Genomic DNA, 17,818 nt, shown 5'->3' with positions numbered 1-17,818 from the left:
TGCCATTATAGGAAGGGTTTACAATAAAATTTGACTTACAAAACAGGGTATATTTAGTCCTTGGACTAAAGTATGCTAACCCATGTTCTAGACAACAGTGAGGGTACTTTTTAAAATCTGATTATAATGAATAACGAGCTTATGTATTTTTCTCAAAATTCTCTCCATATGTGTGCTCTCTAAGAAAAGAACATCACACAGAGAAACCAAAGTGGGTCACGACAGTGGGATTCGTTGTAGACGTTTGACCCCTAAAGATTAAACAGCAATTAACCTGCTCTCCTCCTTTTCCGCATCAGTAAGTCAGGATGTGGTGAAAAGGCCAGGAGTTCATGGTGGCCCCAATCCCTTGTCAAGATGTGACTCTGGACTTCCTCACAGCCTCGCAATGTCAGTACCGACCTACAGGAGGAGGAGACCTTAGACGTGGCTAAGTACAAGAAGATTGGAAACTCCAGCCACACTATGACTACCTACTAATCACCACACACCCTGCCTGCTTTGCTGGGAGGTAGGGGATGAGGGGATGGGGACGGTGAGGTACGAGGTTGTAGTGATGTAAGAAGATGCTATGCTGGGACCAGAACCTAGGAAGTCTAGCTCCACAGCCCAAAGAACTGCTATATTCTGTTGCCTCTAACAAAAATATTAGCAGATAACTGCATACTCCAAACAATACTAAATGATTCGAAATCTAGAAGGAAAACAAGGCAGGGCTGATGTTTACCAAGATAACTTTCTTCACACACAAAATCAAAACCTCTTCTATTAAGACAAAGTCAGGTTTTAATCATCACTTTAAATAAACAACAAATTTAAATAATATTAATAACCCAAAGATATTTATATAAATAAAACTAAATAAAAATAAGCAACTGTACATGGAGGTCACATTTTTTATACCAGCATTTCACTTACAATGTATACCCACACTGTTTCTCAAAATGCAGGGCACCCTCTATTAAAATGCCATGGATTTTAGACTTTAAGCCTAACTTTAGAGCTGGGCGCGATGGCGCACGCTTGTAATCCCTACGCTTGGGAGGCAGAGACAGGAGGATCGCGTAGGTTCGAAGCCAGCCACACTGGCTTAAGAGACCCTGTCTCCAAATAAAAATATGAAATAGGTCTGGAAGTGTAGCCCGGGGGTAGAGGGCTTCCAGGAACCCCAGTACCACAAAAAAAAAAAAAAAAAAAGTCTAACTTTAGGTGGGACGAACGAAACCTTAAACATCAAGTGCTACTTCACCTCCTGCCTGTAGCCACGTCACTGAATTCTCAGGCAGTACATCCTCAGTACAAAGACTTGAGCTTGGAAGATGAACTGAGAGCAATCCTCAGGACACTGTGTTTTTTTTTGTTTTGTTTTTTTTTTTTTTTTTGGTGGTACTGGGGTTCCTGGAAGCCCTTCTACCTCGGGGCTACACTCCCAGACCTATTTTTACATTTTCATTTTGGAAACAGGGTCTCCTAAGCCAGCGCGCGGCTGGCTTCGAACCTGCACGATCCTCCTGTCTCCGCCTCCCAAGCACGGGGATTACAAGCGTGCGCCACCACGCCCGGCAGGACACTGTGTTTTTAAATGCTTACATATAATTGTGTTTCACCTGAGGGTATCTAACTTCCTCAAAGAAATAAAACATCCTGATAGAATATAATAGTTAACAGAAACATAAAACCTCCTCAACTTTCAAGATAAGATTATAGATGTAAAGTCTTCAGGAAGTCTAAATTAAAAATTCAGTATCAAAAAGAAATTCCTAGCCAGGCATGATGACCTCCCAGGACTGGGGAGGCTGAGACAGGAGGACCACGGGTTTGAGGACAGTCTCAGCAACTTGGTCCTGTTTCAATTCAGGAAGGAAAAAAAAAAGAAATAAGGAAGGAAGGACAGACGGATGGACCTAAAAGGTAGAGTTTGCTTGCCATCAAACTAAGTAACCAAAACTGAGATTTTGATTAATTTTCTTTAAAAGGGAGGGGATTATGTTCAAACTGCTTGATATCAGTATGGTTTCTAAATGAAAGAAATTTGTATCATCAGAGGTGTTAGCTTTATCACTGTGTATGTGTCATGGCAGTAATGTCCTCCCTGAGAGCATCTTTGCTGCATCAGGGAGCATTTTAGAATTAATATATTATCTTATGGCAGTTTAATGACCAGTTATAAGACAAAAAGCCAATTTTGCATTTGATATATCATAATACTCCATTAAAAAAATCATGACAAATCTAAAAAGGACAGAGTTGACAGGGACTAGAGAGGCTGCGCAAGAGAATCAGAAAGTCAACGTCAGTCTGAAAAACGGAGTTGAGACCTTCTCTCAAAATAAAACGTAAAAGAAGGTTGGAGATGCAGCTTAGGGGTAGAGGGCCCCTCGGTTCCATTCCCAGTGTGCTCCCCCTAAAAGAATAAAGACTAGAGTTGAGAGAATTTATAAATCTAAACCTTGAAATCCACAAAGGATCAGCGTTATACGTATGTAGAAACTCTAATGGATAAATAAAAGCAAAGCATAAATAGCTGTTGCTAGTTACCCTCTCCTCTCATTAGCTCCCCTTTTCTTGGCAGGGGTTTTACTGGGGGCATCCTACCTCCGAGCCACAAACCCAGCCCAATTTTATTCTTTTCTTTTGAAACAGGGTCTCACTAAGTAGCTGAGGCAGGCCTGCAATCCTCCTGTCTCAGCCTCCCAAGTTCTAGGATCACAAGCGTGCGCCACCACGCCCGGCTATTAATTCCCATTTTAATAGAAAGCCACACGGCATTGTGAATATGGTTTCCCACAACTCTTGAGTCTTCACAAATCTTAAGTAAAATTGTTAGCTACAGTAACTGCACCGTATATATTAGGTCTCTACAACTTAGTCATCTTGTAACTGAAACTCTGTGCCCTTGACAACACTCGTTTCTCCGGTGTGTGCCTTCCCGCAGCTGGCTGGACACTTAGCCATGCGTCCTACAGCTGCATCCCTGGTGTTGGAATGGCAGGATTTCCTTCTTTTAAAGCCACAGGATACTCCGTATCTTGGCCACTGTTAACAATGCTGTGATAACATGGGAACGCAGATCTCTTCAGGGGAGTGGCTTACTTCTTGGGAATATAGGTTCTATTCTTAAAGTCTTCGTTTGTTTCTTGGTGTAGGGAACTGAAGCAGAGGGGAAGGGGGCTATCTCAGAGGTACACCTCCAGCGCGGTTTTATTCTGGAGCAGGGTCTACAATACTATGCGCTGAATGCTTTACATTTTCTATTTTGAGAGAAGGCATGGCTAAGCCCCAGGCTGGCCTTGAACAGCTGGGATTACAGGAGTGTGCCACCAGGTGCCCGGCCTATTTTTAAGAACCTCCATTAAGGATATACCAGTTTCTATTCCCACCACGATACATAAAGATTCCACTTTCTCCTAAACTGTCTCTTCAGCTCTGGACTTCCAGATCTGTACATGGATTCCTGCTAGCACAGGTCACCTGGTAGCCCACAGAGCCACGGGAGTCTCCAGAAGCCATACACCAAACACTGCATGTGTGAGCATCTGCTGCTGTCTGAAGAAAAGGGGCAAAATCTTCTTCGGACTTTCAGATGTACATGCGATTCCAAAACAAGGTATGCTCGGGCAGGACACATTAATTGCATTTCGGAACCTTTGGATACCATACAGTGTATTTTTTACAAGGTCAGCTGGGCGTGGTGGCACACGCTTATAATCCCCACGCTTGAGAGGCTGAGACAGGAGGATCGCACAGGTACAAAGCCAGCCTCAGCTACTTAGGGAGGCTCTCAGCAACTTAGTGAGACCCTGTTTCCAAATAAAATAGAAAATAGGTCTGGGAGTATAGCCCGGAGGTAGAAAGCCCCTGGGTTCCACCCAGTACCACACACACACACACACAAAAAGGGGGAAACAAGGTCAAGATTAGTTTATTAAAAAATTTCTACTACAGTGAGTCTTCATGAGTACACCCTGAAGCTTGCTAGCATCTTTAACCCAATGGGTTGGGAAACTGAAGGTCTGGGCCACAGTCTTATAAATAAAGTTAGGGGAACACGGCCGTGCCCGTTCTTCACACACTAGCTGTAAATCCTTTCACGATACAAAGACCAAGTTGAGTAGAGCAAATGCCGCACAGACCTGCGTGCCTAACCATGTGTACACAGACCTGTGTGCCTAACATGTGTGCACAGACCTGCGTGCCTAACATGTGTGCACAGACCTGCGTGCCTAACATGTGTGCACAGACCTGCGTGCCTAACATGTGTGCACAGACCTGCGTGCCTAACATGTGTGCACAGACCTGTGTGCCTAACATGTGTGCACAGACCTGCGTGCCTAACATGTGTGCACAGACCTGCGTGCCTAACATGTGTGCTGTTTGGCTCTTTCAGTTGAACTGCCCCTTTATTTGAGATAAGAAATGTCTAAATGGAGGAAGAAAAACAGACCCAATGTTGAGTGATCAAAAGAAAATCTATCTTCTAATTCTATTTCTAGGCAATTCTAGATGCATGCATTAAGCAAAAATTGCAATTTTTTTCCCCTCTGTTTGGTTCTGGAGTATGAACCCAAGGTCATTCCAACCTCTGAGCTAGATCTCAGCCCTATTTTATTTTTATTTTGAAATAGTCCCTCACTGAGTTACTGAGATGGCCTCAGCCCTGCAAGACTTCCTTCTCAACCTCCCAAGTGCTGGGGTTGAGGTGTTCTGCCTGCATCTACAGATGGCAGCTCTTACCTGCCACTGCTGGGCTGCTGTGGGGAGTGTCTGCAGTGGTCAGAGGGCTCCGACCGCTGGTCAGGAGAGCGGGACCGGCTGCGGCGGGGAGGCCTGTCATGCGCGCGCCCAGAATGGTCTGACGCTAACGACTGGATTTCCGAAATGTCTGTAAAATAAAAAGGAAGTTACTTATTTTCCCATGAAATCATTCACAACACAATATAAGGTACTCTGATCATACTGGAAATAAGCTGCTAAGTACAATTACATCTGAAACGACTGATTCAGGCACTGACTTCATCAGTGATTATAACAGGGTGAGCTGCCTACAGAGACAAGAAAAAAATCGTCATTTTAAAATTTTAAATGTGTCTGGTTTGCCAAAAAGCATCATTTCACTCAAACATGTCAAATCTTCCTAGTACTTCAAAAAATAAGGCATCTGGAGACCTCCAAACAGAAGTGCACTCACCATCTCGCTCAGAGGCGTTGGCAGAATGGATGCTGTCGGAAAGATCAGGGACGTTCAACAGGGTGGCCCGCTCGTCTCTCTGAACCACCATTTTTAACTTGCCTTTAGATCTTTCGATCAATGTCTTTGCATCTGTCAATGACATATTTTCTGTCACGGTACCATTTATCTGTGAGAGAAAAGAGACTTCTGTTGAAAGCGGATGACAAAGTACAAATGTCAGCTCGGCCCGCTCTGTTACAAACTGCGTCTTCACTTGCTGTAAGAATAAAACATTCCAGGCCGGGCGCGGCAGGCACGCTTGTCATCCCCGCGCTTGGGAGGCAGAGACAGGAGGATCGCGCAGGTTCGAAGCCAGCCGCACGCGCTGGCTTAGGAGACCCTGTTTCCAAATAAAAATGTAAAAATAGGTCTGGGAGTGTAGCCCAGAGGTAGAAGGGCTTCCAGGAACCCCAGAACCACACACACACACAAAATAAATAAATAAAAAAGTAAAACATTCCCTGTCTGCTTTTCTACATCATCAAAGTATTCTACCTTCCTGAAATGGTAAAATCTTTGCTACACTATCGTTCAGTTAAAGAAATCTAAAATATCCCCTAGCCCTCCCACAGCCTGCCACATTCTATTAATTTTAAGCAAACTAATAAAACAAATATTTCAATCAATGTATAAGAAAAGACATTATCTACAAGGTAACTCCTGTTTGTGAATGATCTCTATTTGTAGCAATTAATTCTCTCAGGATGATCCCATACCTAAAATACCACTGTTGACATGTTGTGATGGACAGATTTTTACTTTTCTTTAGTATAACTGCTTCAAACATCAACAGGGGCTGTATGGTAACTCGAGGACTTGTTTTCTATTTCAGCTCAGTAAAACATAAGAATGACTGTACCTTCAATACCACGTCACCTTCTTGAATATTGCCATCTCTTGCTGCCAAACTATCTTGTGAAATTTCCTTTACAAATATATGGCTGGCCAATCGAAGACCGTATTCTGAAATTACATATTTAAATGACTTTAGTGTAAAATTCTAAGACATGTGAGTTTTAAGTGTAAGCCTTGTATTTACTGCATAAGGAGTTTTAAGTGCCATTGATGACGTGAGATTACTCTTAGCCGCACTGTAAATAAGATCGCTCCATGTTATCCAGCAGTTCCCAAGGTCAATTGTGAAAGCAAAGAGAAAGAGTGTTTCAAACACGTTCCCGTTTCCTGAAAGGGAGAGAGCCCTGAAAAGAGCACAATTTGTTTTCCTGACCATGTATTGATATACTTTTCAGAACGTTCAAGAAATAAATTTCTAAAACAGTGAATTTCTTGAGGCTTCAAAAACCTTGGTGGGAAGCTGAAACAGGAGGGTCACAGGTTCAAGATCAGCCTCAGCAACTTAGCGGGGCCTTCAGCAATTTTGAGAGACTCTTTCCAAAATAGAGTGGGTGTGGTGGCACACACCTGTAATTCCAGTACTTGAGAAGCTGAGACAGGAGAACTGCAGGTTCAAGACTAACCTGGGTTCAGACCCTAGTAGCCCCACCCACCCCCAAAAAGAACAGCACTTCCTGTACTTGAGCAACTTAGCCAGGCGGGGAGAAAAGATGTTGCCGTGGCAGTCCCAGACATGAGGCGCAGTCTCGACAGGGGTCAGCAGGACTCAGAGAGCAGGTATCTCTGAGGAAGAAGTCCTAAAGCTAAAATGTCACCTAAGAAATATGGAAACTAAACCTAAGGCGATCTGGGTGCCAGTTTGGGGTAATATGGGGCAGTGCAAGCACACACATCAAAAAGCCAGAATCTGGCAGGTGTGATAAGGTCCTACCTCTAGTGGACCTGAGACTGAGAAGTAGCAAAGAGAGAGGCAAAAGGGTAAGACAGAAAAGCACCACAGAGCAAGCCACACAACCACCAAGGCATCCAGAGAGCAGGCTGCGGCAGTGCCCGCAGCCTAGAACCCCCATGCTGGGGAAGCTGAGGTAGGAGGACCCCAGTTTCAAGGATGGCCTCGGCAAGTACTGAGGCCCTGTTTCAAAATAAAAAATAAAATAGGACTGGGGGTGTGACTCGAGTAAAATGGCCCTGAGTTCAATACTTAGTACCACAAAAAAAGAGAGAGAGAGCCCCCTGAAAAGACAGCGGTAGCAGTAGAAGGCAGAGGAGACAGGCAGGAGTGGCCCTGAGGAGGTTAGGACATATCCATGATACAAAGAAGTAAGAAACATGGAGAACTGACTACTTTAAGAGGAGCTGCGTCCAACTGACACACAGAGCCCGAAGCGCTGAGAAGCTCCTCAGTGAGGCCCTCTCCGCACGCGGGGAGCGCCGGCCTGCACGTGTGTGCGCTGGAGGAATGAGCCGCGCGGCGCCCAGGCGGGGGGCAGAGGCCACTGCCTACAAGATCCTGCTCAGGGGGCGGAGAGGCTGGGGCAGAGACCCACAGGCCAGCGATATGGAAGAGTGCTGGAGCCCAGACAGAGTGTGTTAGGAAAGCCAAAAACGGACTCAGTGGCTCACAATGCAAAATCGTATTTAAAAAGCAGTTAAGCCGGGCGCGCCCGTAACCCCCGCGCTTGGGAGGCAGGGACAGGAGGATCGCGCAGGTTCCAAGCCAGCCGCGCGCTGGCTTAAGAGACCCTGTTTCCAAATAAAAATGTAAAAATGGGTCTGGGAGTGTAGCCCGGAGGTAGAAGGGCTTCCAGGAACCCCAATACCACCAAAAAACAAACAAACAAACAAACAAACAAACAAACAAACAGCAGTTAGGATGGAGACTGAAGTGTCTACTGGATTTTCTGTTGGCAGTTGTAGAGCCAGGGCAACAGACAGTGGGCCGCAGAGGGCTGAGGACCGAGTGGTGATGAAGCAGAAGCCGCGAGTGCTGAGCAGTCTGTCCACTGGAGGGTGGACGGCTGCCGGAAGAGACCCGTCGGGTGGGGAAGCGGATTACAGTGAGCCTTCACGGTCTGCGTACTGCGACACCTTTTGATCCAGGTGATCAGCTGCGCATGCCCACAGCAGGAGGAAGCTACAGACCCGCGTTCTAAAACACGCAAATCTGACAAGGAGTGAGAGAAAGCAGCAGGGCTTCAGTATTAAAATGTTAAAGTCCTGCACTGTGGAGAAGTGCTCCATAAGGATTCATTCCCTCAGTCCTTCCCTTAAAAAACAGCCTGCCAAAAAGAGGCCCCAAGATTTCTCCCCATGGTCACACTATTACTGACTTTCACAGCTAAGAAAAACAGTAAAGTTTCAATTTAATCAAGGCGTGACATTTTTTGTTGGCGTAATTTGTATTCAGCTATTCTCATGGCAATAATGAATCCAGAATCCAACTACTAGACAATGTACTGGGAGGGCAATCTGCTCCAGTAATATGACTCAAGAAGAGAACATGGTCAGCCCCAAAGACTGCCGCAGGATGTGACTCCCAGCAACAGGGCACGACCACGCAGCAGAGAAAGAGAGCCACAGAGCACAGATGTGAGGAAGGCGTGACAGCTATACTTTTCGATGAAATTAGAAAGATTCCCCGTGAAAATAATAATCAAGGAACTGGGGAGAATACCTTCATTCTTTCGGGATTTCACCAATGTGACTTTGGTGGGCTTGGCAGGCTGGCTGGAGGCCACGGACCGGCCATCTGAGCGTGGAGACAAGCTCCTCTCTCTGCTTGCACTTCTATCCCTGGCCCAACTCTTCTCACTCCTCCTGCTCACCAGAGCGCCTCGGCCACTTCGTGGATCATGCAATTCCTCATCATAACTGTCTTGGTCATTATCAGATACTGGTTCAGGATCAGGATGGCTTACTGGTATCTGAACTTTCTTCTTCCTTCGTATAGTCTACAAATAAAAAAAAGACTGTAACATAAACTGATTTTTGTATGTGTACTTTCAGTTCCTAAGGGAAAGAAACAATACCTTCTCTTCCATATTAAAATAAATATGATCAGGGAGATATAAAACACTAACTTAAAAGAGAATTGTGACTTTACATTTCTATATTGGCTGTTTTCTACTCTCCTGATAAACAGGTCTGATCAAATAACAAATTAGGAATAATGGATTCAATAATCCTTATTTACTTAATGAGAAAAATCCTCCAGGTGTAATAATACAAACTTAAAGGGACGCTAATAACAGTTGGTGGTTGGAAGAAAGGCGAGGCACTACATGCTAATACCAAATGTACTGCAGATGCTACAAAAACCACAGCAAATTTGCAAGCTCAACTAGATTCTTTAATGACATTTTAGAATTAATCGACGTTGAGGCCTACACCGCCCCGCCAGACCTCTAGGAGGAACACTTATTTGCTGTACACTCGCAGTCACTCGGCTTGCTGGCTCTAATCCACTCAGCAACTGCCCTGTCTCTGCACTGCTCCCGTTTATCCCGTCGGCACAGGTACATATACTTTCTCCTGGCTTCTTTCCTAGCAGCTGTTTCCCATCTACGTATTTCTTTCATTCCAAGTTCAAGATCTACGTGCAGTGTCTTCTGGCTAAGTTGCCTTCTCACAGCGACACCCACTGTGTCGCTCAGAGACGTGCAGGAGCTCCTGGGGCAGCGCTCAACTTCCCGCCTGACTCTCAGCGGCCACTGGCTTCCCGATGCTCCACACTCTCCTGTCCTGGTGCCATGGCCTCTAGCCTGGTCTCACTCCCTCCCACATGTGCAAGGACTCCAGGCTGCCTCAGCTGAAACAACTTACTCTCAATCCCTCAACCATCTGCCATCACAGACACCAGACAGGCACTACGCATCACCTCCGCCGAGCTGGGGCTTGACCCCAGGGGCATTCAACCTCTGAGCTACATCCCAGTCCTACTTTTTTATCTTTTATTCTGAAACTGGGTCTCACTAACCTGCAGAGGGCCTCACTAAGTGGCTGGGGCTGGCTGCAAACCCGTGATCCTCCTGTCTCAGCCTCCCAAGTCCTGGGATGACAAGCGTGTGCCCATGCCTGGCTGCACCTCTACTTTTGGAAGGCTGCATTGCTCAACTTTGCTGATGAGGTTCTTTGTAAACCACTTGACAAAACAGAACTTTTGCTCTGGTCAGCAATTCTCCCCTACATGTTGTTGCCTCTTAATGAAATTTGATAACACAGTATTTGGAAATTGTTTCCAGGACCCCAAAATCACTCAGCTCCTTTGTTCCCTTTCCACTTCTAATTTTCATGGCATCACATTTACTCAGTATCTCTTTCTTCTGGTCTCAAAGACTCAGTGATCTTCTATGTGTCTGAAAAGCCCTCTCCCCTGAGCTCTTATTCTGACCCACCCACCCCAGGACCCGCCTCTGTCAGCCACCACCTTCCAGGTTACTTGCAACTGTCATCTTTACATCACTGACTTCAAGTCTGCCCGCTCATCCCCCATCTCTGTTCTCTCCTGCTACCTCCACCTCCAGAGCGAGGAGAGCAGGCCTTTCTGAAAACAGGGTCCTGAAGCTGAAGAACAGAAGCGGCATGGTCACGGCCGACAGAGGGCTGCCTCCCCTCCGCGCCCCCCAGCACCCTCACAGGGCCCGCTGGCCCATGCACGGCTAGCGGACTCACGGCGTGTCCAGTCTCACCACTACCTCAATCCCAACGTGCTCTCTGTCAATACCTTAATCTTCAGTGTCTCCTTTGTAACATAACATGTAAATGGAAAAAAGCCATCCTCTCCCAGGCCTTGAGAACCTCTTTGCCAGCGTGATGCACTAGTGATTCTCAGTCTCAGAGGAGTGCTACAGTCATGACAGCATACACCCGCCAGCCTATGCAGATTCAAGTTCCCTGAGAAGTCGCCTACCAGGCACTGCCTGGACACATGATGAAATATTTTATCCAATTGGTGCTTAGCTCATTTTAAAAGGTCCAATCCTGTTATGATTCTTGGACTTATATTATGGTTAACAGTTATAAAGTCACTTGAATGATATTAAGAGCAGGTCTGACAACAATGCTTAAATTTAACTATGAAAACTCTTGGCTGGGCATGGTGGCGCACACTTGTAATCCCAGCATTTGGGAGGCTGAGACAGGAGGATCCAGGTTCATGGCCAGCCTCAGCTACTTAGTGAGGCCCTTACAACTCAGTGAGACCCTGTTTCAAAATAAATAATAAAAAAAATAGGGCTGGGGGTATGGCTCAGAGGTAGAATGCCCCTGAGTTCCACCCCCAGTACCACACACACACACAAAAAAGCCTCTTGAACAGAAATCTTTTTTGTAAGCAAGACACAAAGTAGAACCAATCAAATGAAAGTTTAACAAATACGACAACACAAAAATCAAACACTTCCATGTTGAAACAAAATTGTGCGAAGGCAAAGAAAAATCACTGTGATCAATTTATACTCACAGATACCAAATGGGAAATAAGACATGCAGTGTATTTGAGTTTATCACTGCAACGTGTCAGAAAATGTTGACTAAAAGAAACTCTGGATCATACTGGTTTTCTGAAGGGGCAGTACAGTATCAAAAATCATCCATAAGCCAGGTGTGGTGGCATACCCCCGTAATCCCAGTACATGGGAGGCCGAGAAAGGAAGACCACAAGTTTAAGACTAGCCTCCACAACTCAGCAAGGCTCTCAGCAACTTGTCAAAAGACCTTGTATCCAAACAAAAAAATAAAAAGGGCTAGGGTGTAGCTAGGAGGTAGACTGTCCCTGAGTTCAATCCCCAGTACACACACACACACACACACACACACACACACACACACACACACACACACACACCAGCTACTCTTAAACACACTGCGCAGTTAGAAACAATTTTCACTACGGCAGTATTATTTGAAACCCTTGTGGAAAGTGAACACGGGCCTTCTGGACATACCTGCTAGAGGGTTCACAAAGGTCCACAGAGGTCACGCTAGCAAGCAAGGTCTTTTTATTTCCTCCACAATGTTTTTTTTACTGTTCAGAATTTTAGTGAAGGTTTTATATGCCCATTGTGTTATAAACAAAAAATCTATTTCTAGTTTCCTTCATCAACAATTAAAAAAAATTAGCATACTCATGGTAGTTATCAGGACTCTCACATTTCAATTAAACAAAAATCATTTATTAAAACTAATGCCTAATGCCCTCTTAGTTTATGGGAAGACAAAGATATAAACAAACTACCACCACAATCTAAGAGCACAGAGCACAGAGAGATGAGTAAAAAGATGTCGGGAGAGAAACTGGCTACTCAAAATGGAAAATAAATATCCTTATATATAATAATTTCAAGGTTCTGATGTTCTGGCTATGGCTGGGAATGACAGAAGAATAAAGACAGCTGTCAGTGGAAGGCCACATCTGAGGTAGTGGGATTTTACTCTAGAAGTCACGTGGTGGTGAAAGACCGAACATAAATTAATGACACGATTCCAGCTGTTCAAATGCAGAAATAAGCAACTGCTCTTTGCTGATTAAAACACACTTTCACCCACACTCCGCACGGCCCTCCCACAGCGCAGAGCACAGGCCGGGGCTCTGAGCGCCTCCAGCCAAATGATAAAGCTCGAGCTGCCCCAATCCGTCCTTACGCGCTGGGTCAAACGTGCTACTTTATACACTCTTGGTATTCGACCTTTTTATAAAATCATTTTTATGGGAAAAAGTCTAGAGTGCAGGAATATAACTTCCTTGTATACATTATGATTGTGAGGTATGTGTGCTTAGTATTTTGCAAGAAAAAAAAACAGCTCAGAATTACAAAGGAATGTTAAGAAGTTAGGAGGGCTGGGTGGAATTTACCAACTCAAGGGAGGGGGAAACCAATTTACCAAAGGTCCTTCTTTGGAATGTGCAATGACCAATCTGAAAACACTCTGAACAATAATGATGATGCTCAAATGAACAGCTACTGGAGGAAATCTATAGTTTATTCAACAACCAACAATGCTTAAAAAAAAGGTCATTGTAAAAACAAGCAATTTGCTTCTGTAAAGACTACAGCCTCAGGTTATAAAAAAAAATTAAATTCTGTATAATCTAATAGGCAGTCTTTGTATTAAATGCAATTTAAAAATAACATTACAGCTGTAAAAAATACAATTACAGTGAGTTTGTGAAAACATAGAAAACGCCTGTTATTCAGAACAATGCCATTACCAATACGCGTCTTGTGCGATACAGCAGACCTGGCTGGCGCCCACACCAGGGAGGAGGGCCCGGGAGCTGCTGGGTGCAGGGTCTCAGGAGCAGCCTTTCCGGCCTCACGACAGTGCACATGCAGAATGGCAATGCAAGCGACCCTAACCACGGGCCTACTCTTTCTACCAGGCCCGCCATGGTTGTGAGTGTTTCTAGAAAGTAGGAAGGTTCACAGTGGACAGAGCAGGAACCATCTCACCACCCAGACTCCACCAGATGCCTGCACCAGTCCTTCAAAGTCTAGTGGGCAAGAGCAAGAAAGGAATGAGCTGGGGGAAGGGGCCAGGAGCTCCGCTAAGGCTTCAAAGTCAAATGTTGCCTGGCCAGCATGCTATGGAGGCAGCCATGCTCGGAGGTGGGTTCCAGGGCGAACTGCTTTAGGCAGGGGCATGGTGCAGGGGGGCCTGGGATGTGGACGTGGGGACTGTGCCTGTCCACGAAGGCCTGAGGACCTACAGCTCCCACTCTTGCTGAGCGGCTGGTGTAATGGGCTGTACCTGGACTGACATCTCCCACCCGTAAGCAGTCCTCCTTTCTCCAAGTGTTGGGGCTCAGGAGCTGGGTCGCAGCAGCAAGAACGCAGCTGAGCAGGCTCTCCAGCGTCAGTGGCGTCTAAGCAAAACGGCTACGTGGACCTGTCTGTGCCACAGACGCCAAATTTTACCTCCCAATGCTATCCCAGTCACCAGGAGTTAACTGAATTCCTGTATCCTTTCTGAGAAAAGTAGACTTCTCAGAGAAATAGAAAATAAAATAAAAAGTCTAGGCATCTAATAAAAGAATAACATGAAATACACCCTGAACAACTCTATGAAGAAAATCAGAGCCTTCTCTCCCCTCAGACTGTGGCGGTGAGAAGGAAAGTCGATGCTGCCAGGGGTCAGGAGGGACCCGAAAGCCCCGGTACACAGACTCACACCGGAGCATGGCCACGTGGGCCACTGACAGCTTCCCAAGACCCAGCCCAAGTGCTCAGAAGAGAAGGCTGCACTGAGCCACAGTATTAGAAGAAACACCGTTACTTGTACACAAGCAACTCTGGAATTTCCACTTCACTTTTCATTTTCTTAAAGAGAAAGGAAAGGCTTAAGCAGCAGACTAGTATCAACAGCTGGGACTTCTAATACGTTAGAGATGAAGGACACTTACGATCTTTGCATTTTTCCCACTCTTCCTGAGTTGCTGAACAGCAAAAGCATGTTCCACATTATCCATTGAGACTCCGTTAACCATCGCAACTCGGTCATTCTCCCTAGGGGAAGAAATCACACAACAAGTTAGGGGGAAAGCCAGAGAAGGTTGGAAAGAATTTATTAAAAGAACTGCTTATAATAGGCTAATTAATCTATTTGCCTTCAGAGCAATGATAAAATAATGTCAAATTGTTTACTTTCATATCTTCCATAAGCAACTAACCACAGGCCATTTAACTTTTTATGACCATTAACACAATGTTTCCCACAGGACGTAACAAGTGCCACAATACACAGAGCATTTACTGGTAGTTCTGATTCAGAGCAATAGATGGCAGTAGGTCATCCAGCTAGAAAAAGCAAATCCCTTTGTAAAGGGTTAAGTCTAGGGCTGATGTACAGCTCAGTGTAGTTAAGTCTTGGGCCGAGGTACAGTTCAGCGTAGTTAAGTCTTGGGCTGAGGACAGCTCAGCGTAGTTAAGTCTTGGGCTGAGGACAGCTCAGCGTAGTTAAGTCTTGGGCTGAGGACAGCTCAGTGTAAAGTCTTGGGGTAGAGGAACAGCCTAGAGTTAAGTCTTGGGGTAGAGGAACAGCCTAGAGTTGAGTCTTAGGGTAGAGGAACAGCCTAGAGTTGAGTCTTGGGGTAGAGGAACAGCCTAGAGTTGAGTCTTGGGGTAGAGGAACAGCCTAGAGTTGAGTCTTGGGGTAGAGGAACAGCCTAGAGTTGAGTCTTGGGGTAGAGGAACAGCCTAGAGTTGAGTCTTGGGGTAGAGGAACAGCCTAGAGTTGAGTCTTGGGGTAGAGGAACAGCCTAGAGTTGAGTCTTGGGGTAGAGGAACAGCCTAGAGTTGAGTCTTGGGGTAGAGGAACAGCCTAGAGTTGAGTGCTTGCCTCCCAAATGCTGAGATCCTGAGTTTGAGTCTAGTACCTCAAAAGCAAATGAAGCCTTTCCATCTCCAAGTTTCTTGTAATGTTTGTGATTATAATCTCATTTTATTCTCCAGTGTATTTCTTTTGCTTCTCTTTATCTTGCTTATCTCCTTACCACACAAAAAGGGCAAGACTTGGGGTAAGAGGTTCCTGAAAACTAGATTCTAACTAAATCAAGTTACAAGTTTTCTATTTTTATTTTTACAGTTACCTTCTATTTAAAGTAAGTGATACTAGCTTTAACTTAAACCAGAGATAAAGCTTCCTTCCTGGTAAGTGCACATGTACTCACTTAAGGAGGATGCCCAGTGAGCCACACAGGGATGGGGTGAACCCAGCAGAGTCACAGGGAACAGGCCGTGGCTGGCCGCTGACAGCAGCACTTACCGTAGCTGCCCTTCCGCGGGCCCTCCTTTCAGCACATCGGAAATCACTATGGAGGTCTCCCCGCTCTGAAAATGGGGATTATCTTTTCCACCAGATATCGCAATTCCGAATCCAAATCCAGGAGCCTACGGTAGTAATTACAGTAAAATATAGCTAGTGAGGACAAAAGTAAGTTCATTACAGCATATGCTACAATCCCCAAAGTTAACTTCGTTACAGTTTTATTCTGTGATCAGTAGTTAGAATGACTATATAAGAATGCATGTTCTAATACATTAAATATTGAACATAACAAAATTAAATATTCTCAATTACATAAACGTTCCTTATTAGCTAAAATAACTAAGAACACTGAAATCCTGAGTTTATTTTTGATCACTACGAGAGGTCCCGAGGCGCTGGCAGTGCGCAGTGTGGTCGTCACAAACACTAGCAACTGCCTCGGGGAATGACAGGCTTCATGGCACATACATCACTTGTCATCTAACGGAACACAGGAGAAGCTGGGGAAAATCAAATCTTAGTTATTTCAACTTCCTTCACCTCCTCTAAAAATCTCTACAGAAGTAAACAGAAGACATCCTCATACTGTCTCGTGCATGTTGTACAAAGTGTGCATTCGTTACAGCAAACAGGCATTTTCCATTGCTTATACTTGTAGCTAAAGCAAATTACAATGAACCATAAAGTTCTGAAAGCACTAAAAATCTTTACTACAATGATTAAAGACAGCCCAATTCAAAATATTTCCAAGTTATTTAAAAATCACCTAATCTTCAGAAAATCTAAACCATTCCATAGAATAGAAATAAATTCAGTAGCTTAAAAAATATATTTTCTTAAGGTTCCAGAATCGCTAAGCCAGAGGAATGAGTTTTTGTGTAAGGTTGTACTATATTTCCACGGTCTATAATCCAAACCACATGAGGTTAAAAATAACAACTCACTTCCGAAACTGTCCAGCCCACAACAGAGAAGACTCTCTCCACCAGGAACAGGGTGGAGGTCACGATCTTCCCTTCCAGCACAAGGCCTACTCAAGCGGCAAAAGAAAAGAACTCTTCTTAAAAAGAAATAAGCTCCACTGACTTCACCTCTAGGTAGATAAGCAAGAAAGATGAAAACATATCCACCAAGACCGACACGTGAACTCCCGCAACGGCATCAGTCACCCACTGACAGACGCAGGCAGAGGGCAAAGCGGGGTGCGCGTCCACACTGAGGAGCCCCTGGACAGAGAGGAAGTGCTAACACCTGCCGAGACGGGTGCCCGAAGACTCTGCTGAGCAAGACAGCAGCCAGGGCCCCATGGAAGACGCTATCGCACTTGCATAAAACACTGATAAACAGATCTACAGAGGGCACGTTAGACCCGCTGCTGCTAAGGGCTGGAGGATGGAGGGGCTGGTGAGTGGTGGCCACGCGAGTGAATGTCTTTTTAGCAAGATACAAGGCAAGACGGTGGCGGCAAACCTCACCAGGCACTACCACAAGCACAGTGTAAAACAAGGTTTCAGTTTATTCCAGAGTGGCCTGACGCAGTAAAAACTGCTGTTTTACTACATCTCAGCCCTGAGTCTTACTGCATCTGTCCAACAGCCCAAGTGCGGAAACGAGGAGGGCGCTCCAGTCTGTGGAGACGGGAGCTCACCGTGGCCGCCCAACCGCGCGTGTGAGGGCAAAGAGGGCACCAGACACTATTTTTACTTGAAGGAATAAACAACTATCCAAGCTTAATAATTTGATGAAATTTTTCTCCAAAACGAATGAATACCTGCTGCTTCAAGAAAAACAACCGATAGTATTTGCTAACAATGAAAAATTAATCTTAAAATTAAAATTTGGAAAAATCTGTTACTATACACTCAACATTTTTCAGTACTTAACAGGCTTTTCTGATGAGATGATGGGGATATTAGCAAGTGATTTTAACAAGTACTGTATGGAAAGGCGTGCCTAGCTCTGGGAACC

At 45.1% G+C, this 17,818-nt stretch overlaps 1 protein-coding gene across 4 annotated transcripts in view; it reads right to left on the bottom strand.

The window, feature by feature from the left end:
- TJP1 (tight junction protein 1) overlaps positions 1 to 17,818 on the bottom strand; it is a gene marked incomplete at both ends in the record, with an annotated part of 242,849 nt that overhangs the window by 35,471 nt on the left and 189,560 nt on the right. For all 4 annotated transcript variants that reach the window (XM_080691058.1, XM_080691059.1, XM_080691060.1 and 1 more), the window contains 6 exons: positions 4,735 to 4,882; positions 5,189 to 5,357; positions 6,090 to 6,193; positions 8,760 to 9,036; positions 14,487 to 14,589; positions 15,848 to 15,972. In XM_080691058.1, the coding sequence (XP_080547184.1) occupies positions 4,735 to 4,882; positions 5,189 to 5,357; positions 6,090 to 6,193; positions 8,760 to 9,036; positions 14,487 to 14,589; positions 15,848 to 15,972 (926 nt within the window). The remainder of the gene's footprint in view (positions 1 to 4,734; positions 4,883 to 5,188; positions 5,358 to 6,089; positions 6,194 to 8,759; positions 9,037 to 14,486; positions 14,590 to 15,847; positions 15,973 to 17,818) is intronic.

The sequence above is a fragment of the Muscardinus avellanarius genome, assembly GCF_963383645.1.
Source record: "Muscardinus avellanarius genome assembly, chromosome: 3".
Classification (NCBI taxonomy): domain Eukaryota; kingdom Metazoa; phylum Chordata; class Mammalia; order Rodentia; family Gliridae; genus Muscardinus; species Muscardinus avellanarius.
Note: the sequence above shows the minus strand (reverse complement) of the source record. Positions and strands in the feature narration are given on the sequence as shown.